Raw genomic sequence first — 24,071 nt, forward strand, 5'->3', positions numbered from 1 at the left:
TCAAGCGTGCCCGTATTGTTCTATTAAGACCTCGAAGAACCCCCTCAGCTCTGACCAGTCTGACTACCACTCAACTCTCCTGTATATAACATACAACAGTTACTAAGTATGGCACATGATACCTTCTCAGCTCCTGCAGAAAAATCCCTTTATTCTTTCAAGACCACCAGCATGCTAAAAGCCTCTCTGATATGTTAAAAATAGGCCTGAGGTTGCCGTTCTATTATTATCGCTCTATAGACTGCTGGTGAAACTGGCCCAGAAAAGCTATTTGGGTGAAAATGTTTTTCTGTTTTTTATCTAAACATCAAAAGGTTATCGGTACTCTTAAAATGACGCGTAAAGCTGCCCATACTGAGAACAATAAGCTTTTAGAGGTACTAAAACTATTACTCAGCTCAGCTAAATACCAAACTCTCCATATCAGACAGGTCCAACCCAGGAAAAGATCTCAACTGCAAAGGAAGTGATCTGTTTTTGTTCCTATCAGAGGCAACTAGGGCAGGAATCATGTAAAAAAAAATATTGGATACTAGTGCCAATATGGGTGTGGTTGAACAACTTAACATATAAAGATGTTTTTTCTGCTTTTTTCTTCAGTCTAAAGCCGCTCAAATTATAAGTGTTGTTTAAATGAAAGGCACTGTTTTCGATAAACTCCTGCTTAGGTATGAGTCAAACAATAACTGTATCATGTTAAGAAGCCAATCATGTGTGACCAATATTATTATGATTATTTGTGGAAAGAAAATGCCATATGGAGTGGAAAAAGACTTGGGCCTGAGACTGGGGTTTGGGAAAGGCATCAGTGAGACTGGCAGCAGCTTGCAGGAAGGGCAGACCCCTAGTACCAACCGGAGAAGGTGAACAAACCGGCATGTGGGGCAGGAAGGTTTGCGAAAACATATAACCAGATGCGGAGCCTGGGAGAAATTCAGATAAATTATCTTCAGTGAGTTAAAACAATAAAAATCTGGCAATCAGTAGCAAGTTCTTGTTATTCTATGCAAGGAAACAAAAGTACTGATGTTCGATATCCCACCCCAAAAAACAATGAGAACATCAAAATGAACAAAACAATAAACTTAAGACTTATTGAACTTTTCCTGATGTTCCAGCTGTTCGGTGCAATGCTCAGCATGGTATTAAGGAGCTGTCCAGAGTCCTGAACTCTCACCCCAACCGGTCGCAGCAGATGGCCGCCCCTCCCTGAGCCTGGTTCTGCCGGAGGTTTCTTCCTGTTAAAAGGGAGTTTTTTCTTCCCACTGTCGCCAAAGTGCTTGCTCATAGGGGGTCATATGATTGTTGGGTTTTTCTCTGTACCTATGAAGCGCCTTGAGGCAATTTTTGTTGTGATTAGGCACTATATAAATAAAATTGAATTGAACTGAATTGAATTGTTTAAAAGGCTCATTTCCTGTAAAAAGATGCAGGTAGCGGGTAGCTCACACCTTACTATCTGGATTTAAAAGCTCTGCCTAGGACTATTTAAAACAGCATGCAATCATGAGTCGTTATGTTTGTGTCATACTTAATCATCAATGACATAATACTAATAGATAAGTGGCAAATAAAGTGCATACACTCAACTGGAAATAGCACACAACACATCAAACCACTAAAACACCTGCAATTCATGTGAGTAATGAGGTACTTAAGGTGATCTTAGGAGAGATGATACCACTGGAAATACTGTAGAGTCGGTGCTCAGCTTCACTGGCTAACGGTGGTCACCTGGGAGCACTGTAAAAGCTTACTTTTGTTCCATTTAGTCGGCAGCAGCCCTAATTGAGCTCCAACAGGCCAACAACAATCAAGTAGGCCAAGAAATGATGTGCAGTTGGACTCAAGCCAGCCAGCCCCATATGAAATGCATGAGTGAGAATGTGTTACTTAGAATGGCTTACTTATCTTCATAGTAATATGGCAACGGTGTAATCTAATTTTCAAAAACAAAGACATATAAGCATAATACAAGCTGTTGCAGAGAAATAACTAGCTTCTACAATGTTAGGAATCTAAAACAGCCTGATGCGGAGAGTAATTAGGCTCCTTGTTCATGAGGTAAAATGAGTTTGATGGCTGTCTGTTTGCACCAGCTGTCAGTGACGCAGCAGAGTAAAAGCATCTCTTACGGCTGATGACATGCATGCTTCTCTTTCTTTCTTTTTCATTTACTTGCCGTCACTCTGTTGATGATGTAACGACAATCCACTGTGGTGCACACAACGGGTGCACTCTTACATCAAAGTGTGACCACTGGCAACATGTAAGCTGTGAATATGTTTTAGCAAAAAGTATGATTTTCAGAGCTCAAAGAACGCGACACACGCTAAACATTTATTGCTCTAATGTTACTCACTGGTTGCAGTCCTTTACATGTGAGCATTTATATCTAATTATATCTTTTAATCTGGATATCTCTACATTTTGGGCTGCTGATCTGACTGAAAAATAATTTGAAGACATGTGTTGGTGTTGTTCCTGCATAATCATCATAATGTTGGTCCAGGATCAACATCGCAACTGACCAGTCACCCTGTTGTGATGTCATAGCTTTGAAATTTGGAGTAAAAAAGAAATATTTTCCTTTTTTTTTTAATGTAAAACTCTCTTCTGGAACAAATAACAGGCATTTCAAGTATGTTGTTTATTGATTATTGGAATGTAACAAATATGTTATCAAGTTAGTGTTACTGTTAGTCAAAATTAGTTACTCATGTTGGTTTGCTGGCGACAGTTCTAATAGTATTAGCTAACGTATTGGCTAATGCTAACAGAATGCCGAGACAACATGATTGGTCAGTTGCAAAGACGATACTGGACCAACATAATTATGGTGATGCAGATCGTGCTTGTTACAAGTTTTTGTTTCCACTCTTGATATTTGTGTTTGTGGCATACATGTGTTGCCAACAAACACATGTATGCCAAGTTGCAAAATGCTCCTTGGTAAACAAACTTTGCAACATCAGTATCCACAACATGATTGAACGGTGTTTGCTCTTCATTTTTTAAATGATCATTTATCCATCCACCCATTTTCATCTTCTTCTGCATGTCTTCAGACTGTGATGAAGCTAGAATACCCTGTGAAATCCCACAGTACATGCAAACTACACAGAAAGGCCGAAACCTACGCACGCAATTCACTGCACACAATTTACCAGCTGTGTTTCCGCATATCCTGTTTGACACACGGTCTCAACTAGAGTGAAACCCACAAGAAGTCAGTGAGCGTATTATGAAAGAAACACGCCTGTCACGAATGCTCCACCTGGCAACTAACAGGCATCAATTATACCCCGAGGGCATTTAAGGTTGCAAGGTGAACCATCATAAAGATTTTGAATGAAAGCGACAAACAGCGGGAAACCATGATAGAAGCAACACGTTCTTAATCTACCTTTTTACATAATGGCTTTGCTGTCAATAATGCATCTGTTGCTCCATTCAAAGTGAGTGTGCAATAATTGTCTCTGTAGGATACTTTAATTGACAGGAAGCTGCATATGATTTCCAGTGGAAAAACCAAGAGCACCTTGCCGATTGCCATCTAAAATCACCGGCACGCTAATGTCTTCCAGATGTGACTAATATACACTTCCTGGCATGAAACACAACAGCGGCTGGCACTTTGCAGTGCAGATCGTGCCATCTGTGCACTGATCATGTGAACTTTAACAGGATTTTTATCATTTTCTTTGTAAGACCTAAGAGATTTGGCATATATTTATCACTCGGCAATACTGCAATGTCAAGAAACAATCCAAGCATGCTTCAATTAACTCTGGGTGAGCTGGTAGTCCCTCATCAGGGTACAGCTCAGCCAATATGAAGATATCAAAACAGCCACACAAAAGTGTTCTTTGTCACACATTTATAACCTTCTTTTAGTTAACATACTTTACCATTAAGCAAAGTGAAATAGCTGTGCAATGCACAGGAAATGAGGTTTCTCTGCAGCAGGAACTGGGCAGCACTGGCACAACCACAGACAAACCTTTCATAACAGTATCTATGGCGACACGCCATAAGGTGTGAAATTTCCTAGTATACTGTATATCTGAAATACAACTAAACCTGTGCCAGACTTGACCAGACTTGTGAAATGATGGTTGTGGCCTAATGCCCTTGTAACAAAAGGGGGACGCCAACAAAAAGAGACTCGCGTTATCGACCTATTCTCTTACCAAGGACAGAAAGGGTGTCAGGTTTTAGTCTTGTTCAGTGCATTGTCTGTGCACTTGTGTAGGCACTGTTGTTACGATTCAGTATCTCCTATCAAGACTCGAGGGAGATTAAATGTTTCTTGCAATCATTATCTTGTCTCAAAAAATAAACAACAACCAAAATAACCTACAACTAAAGAGCAAAAATCAGTTCACTGAAAGAACTTTTCTGACTAAATAGCATTCTAGCACTTAAGAAGCACAGCGTTCTCTGCACTGGTGACAAGACTTGATGCTACTTGACATGACATGATGTCAAAATGTGTGCCTCTTTACTAAGAGTTTGACCTACTAATACTCACATGAAATCTAACGTGAAGATGTGAAGACAAACTGATAAAAGAAAATGAATCATGTGCTTTATTTCACCGTATTCACAAAATAAATCAAATTGTGTTCCTCCAAATAACTTCTTAATTACCCAGTCTGGGTCACCAAACAACGCACTATGTCTTCTTGTAGTGTGGTCACAAGATTTGCAGGAATCGACATTATTTTTTCTTGATGCTCTAAATGTGATTACGTACTACCTGGAAAAAAAGCCTTGGACAAAAGGGACCATGTGCACACTATATCAAATTAGCCAAATGTGTGATTCTGTTATGCTTTCAAAACCTACAAATGCTTGAGAACAAGTCAGCTGCAGTGTAGTGTAACTTTGTACTGAAACACATATGTTATAGTGCAAACTTTGGGCATTTTAAAACTATTTAAATCAACCGGCAACACAGTTTGCAGAGTGCCAAGAAATTTATTTTAAGAGTAGGTTTACTAACTGTAAGCACACATGCTCACATACTACTTTGTAAGTGTGTGAGCATGTATAAATGTAAGCCTGCATGTGTGAGCATCCTGGATTGCAAATGTTGGCAAACTTCAGATGGGCGTGCAGCCAGACTTTGAATCAGCACAATATTACAGTGCAGCAGTGCAGGAGCAGAGGATGTTGTGTCCGTAAACCAGCTGAGCAAAAGAGTGCCACTTACCCTGCAGTCTCTGCATCACATTAGCTATGTCCACAGACGATCGACCTGGCTGCCTCGGAGAAGCCATGTTGTCTCCTTGCAGCTGTAATGACAAGGTGGTGTCACTGATGCTGAGAGCAAAAGATCCTTCACAACTGTCCCGTGTGGGACATCCCCTCTGCTCCTCCCTCCTCCTCTCTGCTTCTTTCTAATTTCACTGCAGGAGAAGGCCCAATTGAATCTCAGGTTTCATGAAGGGACAAGCAGGTCTACTGTCCAATAGAGGCACTTCTTCCATTCACCGCCTTGGACAGAAAGGTATATCACTTGAGACTGAACAGAATTATTTTGCTGTATTGTTCTACTTAAAACGTCTCCAAAGATTTCTTTCACAAGAGCCTGTTAGTTAGTTACTTTTAAGTTCTTAGTGGTCTTAATAAGATAGATATTTGCAACAGATCAGTCAGTAAATGATTGTGATCAACAGTAACTCATCTCTAAGTGCTATTTACTCCTTAATATCATTCAAGTATCCTTTGAGACAGGCAAATTCATTCAAAATAATACTTGATTGCATTTAGTTTCCTATGTTTTCACAGATAACTAAACATATTATTGCATCACAGCCAGGAGGGCACACGTATAAGGACAAGAGAGCCATGGTTTATGGTATTAGTGACACTTGTGCTTTTCTGACTCTCAAGAAAATGCATATATAGGATCCTATAAGACTACAGGTGTTACAAATGGGGGGGGGGGGGGGGGGGGGGGATGATGACACAGTCTAACAGTCAAATATTTGCTTACATGATAGGTAAGCTACAGACTATGAAGACATTTGACTGAATTTGACTGCACTTAGAAACTGGCAGGAAGTCATAGATACAGATTTAGATATAACGGCTAAAAACGGTTTCTCCTTGGCTGATGCTTTCATTTATCTAAAGCAAAGTTTTTTTTAAAACAAAAAAGGAAGTTAAACTGTCGACTGAGGAAATGTAAATTAAGATTAGCTCAAGTAAATTCTGAATTTAGCTGGACACCAAGCTTTGGATCCAAAGCTCCCATGCGTTACTAATCCTACAGGCAAGTTACTTTACTCTTAACTAGTGTCTATCAAAGTAGCAGAGCTGTAGAGCTATCTGATGTATGTGCATGTGCGAGTTCGACAAGAGAGGAAGTTACTAACATTACAGAAGCAACACACACAAGACCGAGCACGAAAACGCCCGAGCGCACAAAATACAGGTAATTAAACAGGAGGATAAATGAATGAAACAAAAACAATCAAGAAATCTGCAGCAGCTTCTTGACATTTCATCTTACCGCATTGAGCACTGAAGAGCACAGTAACTTCACAGGGGAAGTGCCTGTGTGCTGCGCGTGTGTTGCCTCGTTGCCATTGGTAACTCTGAAAATGAAACATGGTGGCGTGAAGCGCTGCAGCCGCCAATAAGTTCGCGACCGCAAGAAGCTGAGCGGCAAACTGCTGGCAACAAGCTGCACCACACGCTGCAGGAGGAGGGTTCGGGAAAGTGTGGTCAAGCTCCTGTCATTCCTATTCTATTCTAATCTATTTGTTTGTTTGTTAATTAATAGGAACAATGGGTTTGTTTTTCTGCAGAACACAGATGATTCCCGGGTATATAGCCCTTTAAATATAAATTACTTTTGATGGCAAAGTGATAACATTTTAAAATGTTTAGCAAATATGGTAAATGGTAAATGGCATAAATGAAAGAAACACACTGTGGTGGTTTAATACAGTGCATGCACATCAATAAACAAGGCTATTAAAGATCATCTGTAATCTGTAATTAATTACTTTATTAATATTTAATGTGCTTTGCTTTATATGCTACTAGAGCTATTTTCAGGTTGCCAGATTGTTAAAAAAAAATCCTCCTCCAGCGTGAACCTTTAGAGGGACCTCAGTAGACTGTTTAATCACTTCTGCTCTACAAAAGGGCTGCTTATTAACATTTACAAGCTTAAAGCATGAGCATGTATTGGTTTACATGTATTACATTTAATTCATGATACAAACACACACAGAGCTCATTACTTAAACTTAGCAATCAAAGTAAAGAAATTAATTTGTGTTTATGTCTAAATTTTGCGGAACACCACCTTGAAGTTTTCCTAAACGTGGCATGCTTAGAGCAGACACCCACTACAGCCAAGAATCATTGTCACTACAAAGAAATAATCGACCAAACACACATTTGTGCTAAATTTAAATTTATCTTTATTCTCTAGAGACTTGCACGAACCATTGCTTGCCAAAGTTGTTTGTCCCCTAAAGGAAAGCAAGTCTGTACACTATCATACCTTAATATGTTTCAAACCCTATGTGCAAACCAAGTGCTCGAAATAAAACTCATTACAACTACTCTGGCGTCACCTACTGGAATTTTCTGTGACATGACAGTCTTACAAACGAGCATCAGCTCATTTACCTAGAAACAACACGTTTTAACTAAATGAAAGCTTGAAACGAAACCTTAGAAAACAAAACAGAGGAACACAAAAATACAAAGACGTGCTGAGCTCCAGAGAGCTGTGGTTCAGGCTGTGCTGTTGTCCTGAAAGCTCTTAGGGCAGGAATGAAGTGGGAACACAGCAACAATTGAAGGAAATCCCCACAGAGACTCAGAGCTTGATACCCTGCAGACTCTTAAGCGGATGGTTAGGTTTTCATTATCCAGAACCTTGTCAAGACACTTGAAAACTTTCTCAGGCATATGAGGAAAGACTATTTATTCTGACTTGCCTGAAAATCCATGAAAAACTTTCTATATGATACTGAATGATCTGAATAAAATTGTTACATAAGTAATAGATCTCTTAAACATGGCCTGCTTTTTAAATGTAAAAAAAAGTGTCAATAATGGCTCGTTAAAAAGTATTGATCGTAAGGAAATGATGTAAAAGGAAATGAGCTTGTTTCCCTGTGTTATGTCCCACACAGATAAGCAATGCATTTGCTAATTTTAAAGACAGAGAGGGAAGGAAGCATGACAGCAAAGTTTCCGCCACAGCAAACACTGTAGGGGGGAAAAAGCAAAAAGTCTGTCTTGGAAAAAGCTCAGTGTTTCTCCGTCTGTGTGGAATCTAGAACTGGGCTCATAGTGGAATAATGGCACAAAATAAAACGGATCCCTCTTTGGAAATAGACAAATCATTCAATCTGGGTGAGTGTATCTGCATTTCTTTCCCAAAGCTGTAGCCTACACTGTGTAAAAGTACAAAGTTTTGTATTTTAAAATATAGATGTGATAGTTCTTCACTTGATTCAACACATACAGTCTCACAGTAAAAAACCTGCAATCCAAAATTAGATCACTAGAAAATACTAAAATGCACATTATTTTTGGATCAGTCAAACAAGTACTGAATGGTCTGGGGCCAAAATAGAGTCCTGCTGCTACTTCAGTACTATTCAAGTATCTTGGATGCAATTCTTTACTGCAGACAGAGTCAGAACAGCAAGTATACAGCACTTAAAATACCCCCTTTGAGTTTCTTATATTTTCTTCTATAGTAGAACATGTTTTTATCTGTGATAGGCTTTGTTTGCCATAGCTGTCTTGATGTCTTACATAACATATGAATTGCTTTCTATGCGGCTGTCCAATTTTAGTACGTGATTTTAAAAGTTTCCATTGTTTCTGGACAAGAATGACGATGGAAATGTTGAGTAAATCTTTTATACATTTGACATAAATGAAATGGTCTGTTTGCACTTCATCACACTGACACTACACAGACTAAAAACCCCACACACCAGGTATGATGTAAGGTTTTATGTAACACTGTAGCCCAGTATAGCGTTTTCCAGAAACAATAAATCAATACACCGGAGGAATATTTCAAAACAACTCTAAGATCTTAGCTGTTCCTCTCCTGAAACTACCATTTGGATATATAATTTACCCATTATGAGAACAACACAATCCATCCTATCTCCCTCTAAACTAAATATTTCCAGCCATTTTTTTTATCCCTCTGCAGTCCCTTTTCTGAGACTTTGCATGATTTCTCTGTTTCCAGGCGATATGATTCTAGCCTTCTGTTTATCTGTGCTTGTGGGCCTGCTGCTGGGTGCTTTGATCTACGTTCTGCTGACCTGGGCATCCAGGCGCCGGGCTACAGCCAGGATCACCAGGCACTCCAAAAAGAAATCTGGCGCTTCACAAACAAACGATGCCACGAGCAGCCAGCTGGGCCTGTACCGAAGCACTTTTTTGAGCGTCTACAGACAGCCCTCTCTCGAGCCAGTTGGCCCCCTGGGGAGTAAGCCAGGTGCAGAGACATCCACGTTTCGCCCACTGCCCAAGAAGAGCAGGCCTGCCCTAGATATGGGAGATGACACCCAGGTGTCTGAGGATGCAGCGCCTTCAAACTCATCTGATTCAGCATCGCTTGTGTCAAACAAGAGGCATTCCTTCTGGCTGGGCAACAATGGGCTTAAAGGTTTTCTACCCTCGCAGACGCCCCCTCCTGCATATGACACTGTTATCCATGCCTTTGAAGAGACTTGCACCTGAAAAACTCCACATAAATACAACAAGAACTGAAGCAATTCGGTGGATAACAATAGACTTTCTGGCTTTACGTTGTTTTTAAAGGGACAGCTGTCTGTGCACGATTCACTTTGACGCAGTGTGAAGGGGTTAGAGACATGAAGTGTTAGCTCAGCTTTTGTTTAAAGACACGAATAAGTGTTGCAGTTTCCATAATTGATACATTTGCACATTATTTTCCCTGTAATTCACTTTTTTTCATAAAATATCAGCAAATGACAAAATAATAATGGCCATCTTATTTTGTCTTCTCTAAATGTTACATATCCATTTGTGATGACCTATAAACGGACACAAGAGGCACATTTGCACACCGAGGAAGATTGGGGGAGCTGTTTTCGCTTTAGCTTGGAAGTGGTTCACTGATTAGTTAATTATCAAAAACAGTCAGTGGGTGATTTTCTTTAAACTGGTTAATTGTAACATGACCTCTCATAACCTGTAAACTACCAATTGTGTTTGTTTTCTTTTTGTTGTTGTTGTTGTTGTTTGTTTTTAAAGGGTCTGAGAGCAGATTCTGCCCCTGATTGTGTGTCCATGAGAGCCAATAAAGAACAAAAATAATTATTTTTAAATGTCTGAATCTGTTGTTATAGAATTCACACGCATGTGAATTTAATGAAATTCGTGTCTCTTGTTTGTGATGCTGATCATGAGGCAGAAAGGTGGGACAGTGGGTTACCAGCGCACGCATAAAATCAAGGTGTTGTGTCAAGAATGTCGCCTCAACTTACGTCGCAAAGATCGGGTGCGCCTTGTGGGGTTGCCATCATGAAGGATACACGCTTTTGAAGTGCAGTGTTGAATCTAATGTTTATTATATGCTAACAGCCGGTGGACGAGCCTCCATATCATAAGATACCTAAATGAACTGCACATAGTCACCTCCAGCGCTTGTTAAGACGATTATCATGGGTGTTGACGCTTTTATTTTGTACTAACTTGAAAACATTGGTCTATTTTACGTGCTACCTGCCTCATGGCAACCCGCGTTAAAGCCACAACCCCAAAGTGCGCCAGCGGAAAAGTGCCTGGCAACACTACCGCACTGTGCGCCGACTACATCTGGATTAGTACGTGATTACAGCGGTGTCAGGTACGTACAACATATAGGATATATTTTTCTCCCCACAGTCGCTTTTATAAATGAATACATTCATTTACCACCGCAGTTTGTTTTTGTCTCGTAAGCGCTTAATCATTCAGACTACTGCATGCGGTGAGACGCCTTTGAATGGGAAAATCATTTGATGTAATGTGTCATGTAGTGGGAGACCTTTATAAAGGAAAGGATGGGTAATTTATTTCGACTGTAATCGGGTGCTAAAGTCTCAAACCTGAGTTTGAGTCATAAGATGCAATTATATTATTGTTAGCTACACTATGATATGTTTTGGGTCTGCTTCGTGTAAAATATTGGGCATTTTAGTTCTTATGCTTGCCTGGCTGCTGCTGCTGTGGTGGAAAGGAACAGACAGTATCAGTACCCATGGAGACTGCGAGTGCCTTGGTCTCCAATGCAGTGTTGCTGTTGCATAGAGACTGAGAAACACTGTGAATTTCAAGGTTGATGCACTGAATGACAAGGATGCTATTTAAAGCAAAAACCACCTCTCTCTCTCTCTTTCTCTCTCTGATTACCTTACTTGTTGAATAACAAAATTCCTCTTTTCCTCTTTTTTTCATCTTCACTGCAACAGGATTGCACAACTCTCTGGAGCCACATCAGGAAGACATGGGATGGGCTACTGGCACAGAAGCCTCAAGTCATTTAATGGCAAACTCTGGAGCGTAGAGCTGCTTGATTTGGGTGAATGTAGAGCTGGACACCATTTGGCTGTATGATGCATTTTACTTCCCCGTAGATTTTATTGTAAGTATCAAGAGCAGAGCAGCCACTACCCTCCAGTGCACCATCTGAATGGAAATATGGACACCTTCAATGGAGGAATTTTGACTCAACATGTCCAGGAACTATGAGGTATTTTTTATATTTATGTGCTGCCAGACTAACTTGAATGTCATTTTTCACTTTAATTAGCCATATTATAAAATGCTATTACCTATTATGTAGTGTGCTAGACGATACCACGTAGGATCTAAACCGTTCATAAACAGATCTTGATTTTAAATTGCAGAAGAGACACCCAAAAACTAAAAGCAAACCAGACTAGATTTGTTTCTGTCGTACTTGTAAAACATTGTGTTCAGTGAAATTAGTATTATAGAATAGCATTGTTTAAAAGCTACTACGGGGACCTAAAAGAGTTAAAATAGCATTTTAAAGGTCCTCCAGGGCTAATGTGGGAAATCTTTACGATATCTATGTGAGTGAGCTCTTTCAGACATTTTCATGTAAATCCAAATGAGTAGGAAGGTTGCAAAATGAATGCACCCAAAAATGAAATGTGTCTAACCTACGTTGTGGAGACAGGATTTAAAAATACACTGTGGTTTACATATTTGTGCCCTAAATTGCAATTCACATGTTTCGTCTAGTCCTCCTCTCATTTTCAGTTTGTGAATATGAAGAAATAAAACACAGACTGTCGTGATGATGTAATCTAGAGACAAATCCTGGAGCCACTCCACGGACAGTGAATAATAGAATAACAGCTAGAACACTATGAGCAGCAGACATCGTGATTTTACTGGTGTCAGAGCACATTTGGTGATTCACTTGTGTACTTGCGTAAAGTCTGTTCACAAATGAAAATCATTAGGATGGAATTTATCAAAGAACCTGTAAATGATGTAAGTGCCTGGTTTCACTCGCCAGTCTGGTACCTGCACATAAGCTCAGGAAGATGATGCCCACTGATATCCATGAATTCGTTAATTGGGTGTTTTTTCAGGGGTTTTCTCTTAACCTGCAAATTTACGCCTCTGGGAGGCAACATTTTAAAGCTGAACCAACTCTCTGCTCATAACTTGATAACATAGGTGACTCATCTTGATGATCTCTGTGTAAAAGGAACATACACAAAGCTGTGTTTTTATTTTTATACAGAAAAGTCTCACCATATTTGTGATTATATCACTAGCCCAGGGGTGGGCAATCTCAGTCCACGAGGGCCGGTGTCCCTGCAGGTTTTAGATGTGTCCTCGAACCAACACAGCTGATTTAAATGGCTAAATTAGCCCCTCAACATGTCCTGAAGTTCCCCAGAGGCCTGGTAACGAACTAATCATGTGATTCAGGTGAGATCTAAAACCTGCAGGGACACCGGCCCTCGTGGACTGAGATTGCCCACCCCTGCACTAGCCCCTTGTTTATCTTTGTATATATTGAAAATCCGGTTTTTCTCTCTTTACATTAAAGACTTCTTTCCAAAATCACCCTTAAAGCTGATGTTGAAAGTTCAATCTTTGTAGCTGCTTTGATTAAACTCCACCCTAAAAAGGCCTTTGAATGAACTGCCAAGGTCCAGAAGTGCTCAGAAAAGAAGGAAATTTGTACCGGGCAAACAGCAACTGCCCATTAAGATTGTATGATATGACTGGAAGCATCAGGAAAGCTTGGATCTTGTATTGAGATTGTTCTGTCATCTTGTGTTTCAAAGGTCAATAAGCTTTTAATCTAAACTATTTCATATTTTACATTAGTAACCACAGCCGAGCTTCCTGTTGACCATGACAGTGTTCATACCAGAATGCCCTGAGCTTCACTGAAAAGGCAGTTTTAAGTAAATGCAGAGTCACACACTGACATAAACTGAAAACGTTCATTATCTAGCTTTATTACAATTGAAAGCATGGTGTTATTTGAAACTCTCTTTCTTTGTTTCGCTTGCCAGCCTGGTCAATCAGTAGGGATGTTGGCCGCCGTGGAACATGGTCCCATCCTCTGCAGCGACTCCAACATCCTCTGCCTCTCGTGGAAAGGCCGGGTCCCCAAGAGTGAGAAGGACAAGCCAGTGTGCCGGAGACGGTACTATGAGGAGGGTTGGCTCGCCACAGGGAATGGGAGAGGAGTCGTTGGGGTGACGTTTACATCGAGTCACTGCAGGAGGGATAGAAGTACACCTCAGAGAATCAATTTTAACCTGCGAGGACACAACAGCGAGGTGGGATTTTCTCTTTTTTTGCAATGAGTTGAATGTATAAATAAGAATTTGACCTCTGCTCTTTCATTTTACACAACTAAAACAATGATCTTATTACTGATCCAGCCCACTCGTAAAGGAACTTTTGCAACAGCAGAGTAAAATCAAGAAATTACTGTTTGAATAAATAAATTAAAACAAAACAATCCTGCATATTACAGAACTAAATTGGGTTAAATGCACACTATATTTACAGAGACTATGCATTAGCATACTTTGTAAAATGATTCATCTCGCTGAAATGCTAATTTTTATTACATTTAAATAAATTAAAATGCTATATGAACAGAGTGCATTTTCAATATTGTGTGCCATTAATATTTAGACACATTTACATGATTTTTTTCCTCTCTGTAAGTTGATTTTTCTTTGAACTACATTAGCTTTTATATCGATGAATGTTCCTCTGCTAGTGAAAAAAAGCTGATGGTGTTTGGGGTATTTGCAGGTTGTCTTGGTGCGCTGGAATGAACCCTTCCAGAAGCTGGCCACTTGCGATATGGAAGGAGGCATATTTGTGTGGATTCAGTATGAAGGAAGATGGTCTGTGGAGTTAGTGAATGACAGAGGAGCCCAGGTAGACATGAATTTTTTTTGCAAATATGAGCTAAAATTGCTTTGTTTTCCATCTTTATGGTATTTAACACGCTTGTACTCCAACTGATGCAACAGAAAGGCTCTATCTTCTTGGCGCTGACCTCTTGTGTAATTACACTAATGATACAAATCTTTAAATTAGGTGAGTGACTTCACTTGGTCCCATGATGGCACTCAAGCCCTCATTGCATACAGAGATGGGTTTGTGTTAGTCGGCTCGGTCAGCGGTCAAAGACACTGGTCCTCTGAGATTAATCTGGAGAGCCAGATCACCTGTGGCATCTGGACCCCTGACGATCAGCAGGTACCTATGTTTGGCTGAATTTGTACTACATAAAAGATAATTACAATTACGTATAATTCAAAAATGTAAAGGTGTTGTGGAATAATGTCATAATCTTGAAGTGAGTGAGTGAAATGGGTTTGTTTGTTTATCTAATCAACTATTAAAGTTTAATGTGCAATGTCCCCTCAGGTGTTGTTTGGAACAGCAGATGGTCAGGTAATTGTGATGGACTGTCACGGAAGGATGCTTGCCCATGTTCTGTTACACGAGTCTGATGGGATTGTGAGCATGTCTTGGAATTGCCCCGATTTCCTAGTCGAGGACAGCACGGAGAGCGACACAGACTCCGATGACAATATTCTGCCTTTAGGTACTAAACCGGTTTGCCCTTCGGCTCATGTAACTTAGTTAAAAGTGTTGCCTGAGGAAGACTCACATGTGTACTTTTCTTTCTTCCTCCAAGTGCGGCGAGTTAAGCCTCTGTTGACTGTCACCTTCTTATCAGGAGATATCAGTTTGATGAATAACTATGATGACCTCTCTCCTAGTATAATTCGCTCAGGGCTTAAAGGTATGAACTCTGAACATAAGTATGTTAATTTGCAACTTTAGTGATATATACTGTTAATCATGTGAAGTAAATACCCTTTTTTCTTTACACCAAAGACGTCGAGGCCCAGTGGTGCTCCCAGGGAGACCTCCTGGCTGTGGCTGGCATGGAGAGACATGGGCTCCCTTCTGACTCAACTTGTGCATCCATCATGAGGAATGCCCTTGTTAAGTTTTATAATGTCCAAGGTGAACACATCTACACTTTGGAGACACCGGCGCAGGTTAGTCCTTCATAAATTAAGGGATAGATGTCTTGCTTAAAAAAATTATAATAATGAACATAAACCTTGTGTCATATTTCATGAAATCCACACAAGTGAGGACCAATTAGTAGAAATTGTCTTTCAATTGTTAAACATTCTCAGACATTCTTGAAAGCAAACTACAACAAAGATTAGGATTGACACTTTGCCAGATACAAGGGTGCAGATTGTTTGTTTTGTAATCTAACCTAAAGGGTGTTAACCTTTGTTCCAGCTCTAAGTCAACAATAGGAAGTAGCATAAAACAGAAACTAGCGAACCTGCTCTGCTATTGACGCCTGCAGGAAGTTTCTTATTCTCAGTGGTTCTTTTTCAGAGGCCCATCACCACCATTTGTTGGGGTCACAGAGATTCCCGTCTGTTCCTCGCATGTGGACCAGCTCTCTATGTGGTCCGTGTGGAGCACAGGGTGGCCAGCCTCCAACTTTTATGCCAGCAAGGCATTGCCAGCGCCCTGCGAGAGGAGAAAGATGTCGGGAAACTAAACATGCCCTCGCTTCTCTGCTCTTATGTCACCACTGCTTTTATCCCCACCATCAAGGTATTAAAGTTTAATGTGCAATCCTGCATCAGGTCTTTTTTGGTACAGCAGATGGTCAGGTGTTAGTGATGCTTTTCACCACTGCTTTTCATATACACCGTTGCGGTGCAATGATCCCTGTTTCATTAGTGTGCAGTGACTGTCAGAGATAGGTTTCTTACCAACTTTATTGCACAGCGAGTAAAGGAAAATTGCTGACAGGGGCATGTTTTCATTTGAGTGTCCAGCAGTCTTACAGCTCCTTCCTTTCTTTGTTCTAGCCCCCAATTCCTGACCCCAACAACATCCGCGACTTTGTCAGCTATCCCACAGCAGGGAACGAAAGGCTCCACTGCACCATGAAGCGAGCTGAGGACAGTCCTGAAGCAGGCGGACCCTGCTACACGCTGTACCTAGAATATTTAGGAGGACTGGTGCCTATTCTCAAAGGAAGGCGCATCAGTAAACTTCGGCCCGAGTTTGTTATTATGGATCCAAAAACTGATGGCAAGGCAGGTGGGTTTAGACCTGAAAGAAAGCACTTCACCTAAATCTTTTAAAAGTCGCTATTCATTTTGTCTTTAGCTGCAGTGAAAACTCTGCACAGTTTGGAATGGTCATGAACCAAAGTAACCACAAAATGCATTAGGGGTGGAACAGAAAATAGACCTGCAATAGGTCATTCTGTATGCACCTTGTTTTTGTGCATATTTGTGCTGTGCGCTCGTCATTCACCTTGAGGAAGAACAAGTACAGAGTGTGGTGATGAGTGTTGTTTTCTGATGCAACATGGTCTGGGGCCTGATACAGGAATAGAGTATATCGTGACCTGGCTGCACTCGTGTTACATTTAATGTTATTCATGCAGAGCTTGCCCACTAATGGCATGTTAGTTGGTGTATTGTAGATATTTTGTTCAAGCTCAACTTTATTTCTTATTTTTCTTTGCTGTGCTTCTTTCAGAGGAAGTTTGCGTCAATCCCATGATCTCATACACCGACAGCTGTAACTGCTCTGACTCCAGTGACATTGAGCTGAGCGATGAGTGGGTCGGGAAGAAGTCACCAAAGTTATCTCGCGGAAACAGGTCACCAAAACACGTCTGAAGTTATATAAATGTTTTTTATTTTTCTGCACATTTTCTCCAGCAATGTTTTTTCATCATTCCAAGTGATTTTATGAGGTGTAAAAATGTGTCTTTGTTTCAAAGGTTGAACATGGAATCAAGAAAATCTCCCAAACTTTCACGTGCCAATCAAGAAGGTCAGCGATCACCACGCCTACCAACAAAGAAGCCTCCCGTTCGGTCACCCAGCCTGACACGGCGTGAGTTTTCTATGGATGGAATTACGGAGGTAATGACCTGCCAAGTATATGTACTGCCAAGTATTACAGCTCATGCTCATTAGCTAGTAATACTGTAGTACCTGCATTATCATCACTGTGTAATTCACAGAAACTTATGTTACAATATGTTTTCTTTGTTACTGGGCTGCCATATTTCTTTAAGATCCTTTAATGATTGGCAAACTCACAGTTACTGCCATAGTGGAAATACTGACTTTGAATTTAAGCTTTAAAAAAAAGAAAAATATTTGTTTATCTAGGGCAGCATAGGCCAGTTATCCCTGTTGCCTTACAGCACAAATCCATCATCTGGCCATGGCCTTTCTGTGTTTGCATGCTCTGGGCTCTTTCCAGGTACTCTGGCTTCCTTCTGAAGTCCAAAGACATGCATTTAGCGGGGTTAGATTAATTGGTGATTCTGGTGAATGTGAGCACAAATGGTTGTGTGTCTCTCTGTGTTAGCCCTGAAACAGATTGGTGACCTGTCCAGGGTGTACCCTCTCGCCCTGTGGCAGCTTGGATAGCCTCCAGCCCCCTGAACTATCAATACATCCATCCATGGGTAGAAGAAAAGCATTTAGTTTAGGCAGCCAACTGCTATGATGAAGTTCAGCACTCAAACGGATGATGGCCACTGTGTAACAAATGATTTGACTGTAGAATATATGCTCACCTGTCAGAGGTAAAGAAAAATACAGACTGTGATTTATTGTTAGGTCCACATTAATCTTGTCTCTACTTCAGCAACATTTAAAGTAAGGTACACAAATTTAAGTTTCTGCTGATGTGCCAAGTGAGCAGATGTGTGCAGCCTTTAAGGACTCTGCTCTGCTGTAGTTAACTCTGTGAAGCTGCAGATAATTAACTGCTTTAGCTTCTATTTAAGTTTTTTAAACCCAGATTACACTCTTTACTTGATTATCTCTTACATGTAGGTGTGCATTTGCTCCATGATCAGGCAGCAGGGCAGGGGAAAATCAGGAGGGAAAACTAGCGAAGGGGCACTGTCATCAGTTTAATTATTTATCATGGACTATAACAGTCAATAGTGTGCTGGAAGTAGGTTCACATGTGCTTAGCAGCAAAGCTTTCACACTTATTATTCACTTTTCCCCCTTTATCTTCAATTTTCTGCCTCACAGCACAATTACCTTGCACAAGTGACATCTAATATTTGGGGGACAAAATTCAAAATTGTGGGACTTGCTTCGTTCCTCCCCACGAATCTTGGCGCAGGTAAAAAACAAAAGCAGCACATATACATGACTTTACTCAAAAGTTACTTTCTTTTTCCTTCTCGAGTCAACTCTATTTTCTTCTTTTTCAGTCATCTATAAGACCAGTTTGCTTCATTTGCAACCGAGACAGATGACAATCTACCTTCCAGAAGTGCGAAAGATTTCTCATGACTTTATGAGTCTGCCGGTGTTCAACCCCAATGTGTTCAGCGAGGATGAGGATGACTTACCAGGTAAAAAGGAAATCCAAAAAGATGCAAATAAATTAGTTTGCATGCCCATCAGTTTATTATCATCCTAAGTCGCTTATACTCTTCTTCTCTGTCTTCTTATATAGTGATGGGGCCGTCTGGAGTGGCTGGAGACAATCCTCCATGTACAGTCAACATTCCCATTGCTCCCATCCACAGCCCAGCTCAAGCCATGTCCCCAACTCAGAGTATTGGTCTGGTTCAGTCTCTTTTGGCCAATCAGAATATTCAGCTTGATGTTCTGACCAACCCGACCGCCACTGCTGCAGCAGCAGCTGCAGCAGCAGCAGCCTCTGTCCCTGTCACTGATCATGGTCAGGATGCTGTTGCGTCACCATATCCCGTGCCAACTAGATACACCAGCCCTGGTCAGATGATCTTCAACGGGTTGGAGATGGGTCCTCTTCTCCCTGGCACTTTACCTCCCCCACCTCCACCTCACCATCTCCCACCACAGCCTCATTCACAGCGTTCTCATTCACAGCAGCCTCGCCAGCAGCCATCTAAACAGTCACAACAAATACAGACACAGCAGCAGCAGAAAATGCACCATCATCAACAGCAGCAAGGGCAACTGCAGCAACAGCAACACCATCACCCGTCCCAATCACAGCAGCAGCTGCAGCAACACCAGCAGCTGCAGCAGCAGCAACACCAGCAGCTACAGCAGCTGCACCACCAGCAGGGGCAACAGCAGCAACAGCAACACCATCACCCATCCCAGTCACAGCAGCTGCAGCAGCATCAGCAACTACAGCAGCTGCACCACCAGCAGACGCTACATCAACAACAGCAACATCAGCAACACCAAGTTCAGCAACATCAACAAATGCAACAAGCGCAACAGCAAGTGACGAACCAACAGCTTCAGCAACAGCAGATCCAACAGCAGCAGCAGCAGATGCAGATGCAGCACGAGCAAATGCAGCAGCAGCAGCAGCAGATGCAACAGCAGCAGCAGCAAATCCGACAACAGATCCAAGAGATGAGGCAGCAGCAGCAGCAGCTCCAGCAGCAGCATCAGCAGATCCAGCAGCAGCATCAACAAATGCAGAGGCAGCATCAACAAATGCAGCAGCAACTGAAGATCCAAATGTCATTGCCCCCTCCTCCATCTGGCTATCCAACCATTTCCTTGCAACAGATTCATCTTCTTCCCCAGATGCCACCTCCCACCACTGAGCCAGGGCTCGACAGGGGAGACCATGGACACACTCTGAAGCCAAGTCTGCCACGTACATTACCTCCCTCCTTTAACGATACAGATGGGTCTGTAGAGATTCAGATGAGGAAAATAAATCCCCCTCCTCCGTACCCTGGGACTGTAGTGTCTGCAGCAGCAGCTTCAGCTGCTGCTCCTCCTCAAACTCTCATCACAAACTGTGACAGCCCAAGTATCCTGGCACCGGACCCCTGCCTGAAAAAGGATGAATTTTTGCTTCATCCTGTCACCTTACAGTACCCAACACCTCTTGGGTATGAAAGGATCACGACCTTTGACAGCAGTGGCAATGTGGAGGAGGTGTGTCGGCCACGAAGGCGCCTCATTCGCAACCAGAATGCATACGCTGTGCACAGCATTGGGGGCTCAGCTACCCTCAAAGTCACTTCCTCAGAGAATAAAAAAATTCAGCTTCCATACAGTTCAGCAACATTAAGTCGTCTTTCTGTCCCTCGATACACAATACCAAGTGGAGACCCCCCTCCTTACCCTGATCCAGCCAATCAGGTAACAGCTACACTTCCTCCTCCCCAGAGAATTGATAGCAGCCTCATTCATGCCACTCTACGTCGTGAACGAAGGGATGTGGGCCTCAAAGTGCCACAGATGATGGACAGCTCAAGGACACTACCGACTAAAGCTAAAATGAACAGTGCATTAGCCCTTTCCTACCAGCAGAGGGTGCCCACTGCCTTATACACATGCACACAGTGCAGTAGTAACAGCAGCAGCACCAGTGTTAGTGTCAGTGGAGGTGGAACTACCAGTAGTGGTATTGCAGGTGGAACGGTGGTGAGGCAGGACTTCCCATCAGGGAAAGGTGCGCATCACAGTACCATTATAGTGCACTCCAAAAATGCCTCTCCAATGGCATCTCAGTCATCTTACAGTCTACTGGGTGGCGTTGACAACAGTCGGGACAGAACAGTGTATGTTAACTCTGCATTTACTGAGGACGAGACTTTAAATCAGCAGTGTCACCTTGAAAAATCAGTACGTCAGCTGACTCTTGGTGATGTCAGTTTGACAGTAAAACGCCCTCCGCCTTACCAGTGGGACACCTCCGCCACAGAAGATTTCTGGCTCACCCCGGATCAAACAATGTTAGCTCCCCCACCTCATAAACCGCCTCCCCTTATTATCAGTCAAGCTCAGCACCTTGATGTGACTCGGCTTCCCTTTGTCCTCACAACTAAACCTCCAACCAGTCCGAGCACAAGCACTCTTACTTTTCCATCAGGTTACCAGATATCCCTGTCACCCTTTCCTCCAGGGGTGGGTCACAGTGGACCCCCACTTCAGACTTTGCAAAACCCTCCGCAACAGTGTTCTCCAAATGAAGTGGTCGCTCCTGTCCCTTTTGCTCAGCAGGACCCCAATTTGGTCTTGCCACCGGGCTACCCCCCAAATCTGGCCAACTTGGCCTGCTGTCCTCTCCCTCCTCTGTACCCAGGAGCAAGCTCATGTGCCGGACTCCAACTGCACCCGGTCAGCCTCCACCCTTGGAACCCTTACCCCTGCCCACCGCCCATGCAAGATCCTCCCGCGCCTCCACTCCCAACCAAAACTCACCAGATTTTGGAGAAGCCAATACTGTCCCCGCCTCCTCCTACTGCACCACCTCCCCCACCTCCTCTTCCCCCTCCTCCCCCACCTACCGAGTTGCCACCATCCAAAAGTGCCACAGAAGATCTCGCAGAATCTGCCAATAACTTTCCAGAGCCATCATCCTTAAATGAAAGCCCTCTCCCACAAGAGTCAGAGCGCTTCAACAAGAAGAGCCGCAAAAGGCTTGACAGCCGGGCAGAGGAGGCCAACATGCCCACTGTGTCTGAGGGCAAATCCAGAAAGGAAGGGCGTGCGCTGTCTGATTTCAACACTCTCATTGCGAGCCCGAGGCTTGGTAGCAGAGAGAAAAAGAAGCCAAAGGGGCAGAGAGAACAACTTAATAAAACAAAGAAAATGAACAGGACCACGAATGAGTTTCAGGATAGCTCAGAGAGTGAGCCAGAGCTCTTCATTAGCGGTGATGAGCTAATGAACCAGAACCAGAGTAGTAAGAAGAGCTGGAAGAACAAGCGCAGCATGCGTATGGCAAGTGAGCTGGAGGAGATAAAGTGTCGCAAGGCAAATGAAAGGGAGGACCGTAGTTTAGGCAGCCAAGGGTTTGTGTACATTATGGCCAACAAACAGCCACTGTGGAATGAGGCCACCCAGGTGTACCAGCTTGACTTTGGAGGTCGAGTCACCCAGGAGTCAGCAAAGAATTTTCAGATCGAACTGGATGGTAGACAGGTAATGATAAGCAACATTAGTGAATTTAAAAATGATTTGTCTTTTCATCTCACAGGGGTTTCTATTTTTCTATTTTTGCTTCAGCCCTTAAAGCAAAAACACCAAACACGTGTGACATCATCTTGTACATCTTTGGGCTTTAGCTTTAAAAAAAGCAGCTTCACGATGCTTATGTTTTGGTTACTGCTTTCTTTCTGAAATATCTTCTTCTTCTACAATTTTTTAGGTGATGCAGTTTGGGCGGATAGATGGAAATGCTTATATCTTGGATTTCCAGTATCCTTTCTCAGCCGTGCAAGCATTTGCTGTTGCCTTGGCAAATGTGACTCAGAGGCTGAAGTGAAAAGGTCATTTGGTGTTGCTGTGCACTAACTCAACAGAGCTGAGTGGTCTTACCTTCCAACGTGTGGGGCTACGATGGAGAAAATGTCCTGTTTTACTTAGAAGAGATTAATATATGTACAAGCTAGTCTTGCACATGGAGGCAATTTACAATCAGTGTGTTTAGGGCAAAGTCACTCCAGGTTGGTGTTGATGAAAGAGATTTAAGTGAATCCATAATTTCTAGTTCATATATTAAATGTAGTCATGTAGTCAAAGTATTATAATTATTATGATATGGTATATATTAGATTAAAGAAAACAAACCTAACTAACTTATGTTGCAGTGACTTTTAAAAGCAGTCTGGAGGTTTAGTGCCATCTGTAGTATCAAACACATTATCTCGCTATCGAACTGCAAATTAATAACCTTGTCGTGTTTATAAAGAAATAAGCACAGCAAATATATAAGTCTGAAGTGGCATTCAAAATTTATATACACGTTCACTAAGCCATACCGTGTGTTATATAAAGGCTGCACTATTTTAAATCCGTATTAAGAAATAAGTAGATATATTATACAGTTTTATTATATCACACTTATAGGTATTTAATTACATTTATTTATAATCTCATTTGGAATTTTTTTCAGTTGAATGTCTTCAACATTATGTTCAATTTGCTGAACATGCAATAGAGGGATATATAAATTTGGTAGCTGCAACATGAAAAGTTGAGTACAGTTTGCCATAGTTTATATATTTTCTCTTCATGCTACTTCCATGAAGTGCTGCAATGAACATAGTTAATCGTATTATTTTGGCCTCTGTACATTCAACCCATTCAACACCTGACGGTGTGTTCATTTTTCCACTTGTAAATTGAAACACATTTCGATTGAAGAAACATTATTCTCTATTTCCTTGTTGATTTCAGAATCAACTATTGTGGATACAGTTGTCAGTAATCGTGTACAGTAAGTCTATGGGTGCCATATCTAGCCAAAGGCATTTGGCTGAAAGGATGCCTGCTAGAAAATTAGCAGAAAATGATGTCATGTAGATCTCATGTCACCCAGAATAAATTTACACAGTAACGATTAAGATCTTTTCAATCAAATTCACTTGGTTGGCTCTGTTTTGTTTCCACTGGGTGTTTATGATGCTACTTGAATTCTGCATTTGAATGTGAAGTACAGTAGTTTGCCTATTTTGGAAACCAGTGCTGCTT

General features: G+C 41.8%; 3 protein-coding genes across 11 annotated transcripts in view; 2 read left to right on the forward strand and 1 right to left on the reverse strand.

Annotated features, from left to right (window-relative positions):
• syne1b (spectrin repeat containing, nuclear envelope 1b) overlaps positions 1-6,558 on the reverse strand; it is a 74,791-nt gene extending 68,233 nt beyond the window's left edge. Inside the window, exons 1-2 of the mRNA XM_085343113.1 lie at positions 6,524-6,558; positions 5,219-5,300 (exon numbers count right to left, since the gene is read on the reverse strand). Coding sequence (XP_085199239.1) covers positions 5,219-5,285 — 67 coding nt within the window. The 5' untranslated portion in view covers positions 5,286-5,300; positions 6,524-6,558. The remainder of the gene's footprint in view (positions 1-5,218; positions 5,301-6,523) is intronic.
• A 1,666-nt stretch (positions 6,559-8,224) lies between these two features.
• Positions 8,225-10,323, forward strand: myct1b (myc target 1b). The gene is made up of 2 exons (XM_085343314.1): positions 8,225-8,391; positions 9,251-10,323. Exons 1-2 carry the CDS (start codon positions 8,337-8,339, stop codon positions 9,745-9,747), a joined length of 552 nt encoding a protein of 183 aa, XP_085199440.1. The 5' UTR covers positions 8,225-8,336; the 3' UTR covers positions 9,748-10,323.
• A 1,423-nt stretch (positions 10,324-11,746) lies between these two features.
• tulp4b (TUB like protein 4b) lies at positions 11,747-22,887 on the forward strand. Of its 9 annotated transcripts, none has more exons than XM_085342944.1 (16): positions 11,747-11,764; positions 13,581-13,850; positions 14,338-14,466; positions 14,629-14,790; positions 14,962-15,142; positions 15,236-15,343; positions 15,439-15,605; positions 15,964-16,188; positions 16,449-16,683; positions 17,131-17,254; positions 17,378-17,522; positions 18,657-18,750; positions 18,842-18,985; positions 19,090-19,654; positions 19,739-22,520; positions 22,747-22,887. In XM_085342944.1, the coding sequence occupies exons 1-16, from the start codon at positions 11,747-11,749 to the stop codon at positions 22,861-22,863; spliced, it is 5,466 nt and encodes a 1,821-aa protein (XP_085199070.1). In that variant the 3' UTR covers positions 22,864-22,887. The 9 variants fall into 9 exon arrangements, with proteins under 9 accessions (XP_085199070.1, XP_085199071.1, XP_085199068.1 ...); XM_085342945.1 differs by having other exon boundaries at positions 19,090-19,598; positions 19,710-22,520; XM_085342949.1 differs by lacking the exon at positions 11,747-11,764 and having other exon boundaries at positions 13,599-13,850; positions 17,131-17,265; positions 17,371-17,522; ... (1 more) ...; positions 19,595-19,853; positions 20,037-22,520.
• The last annotated feature ends 1,184 nt before the right edge of the window (positions 22,888-24,071 follow it).

Source organism: Diplotaxodon limnothrissa, linkage group LG19 (genome assembly GCF_057381915.1).
Source record: "Diplotaxodon limnothrissa isolate DT_005_m linkage group LG19, D_limnothrissa_male_GT1.1, whole genome shotgun sequence".
NCBI classification, from domain to species: domain Eukaryota; kingdom Metazoa; phylum Chordata; class Actinopteri; order Cichliformes; family Cichlidae; genus Diplotaxodon; species Diplotaxodon limnothrissa.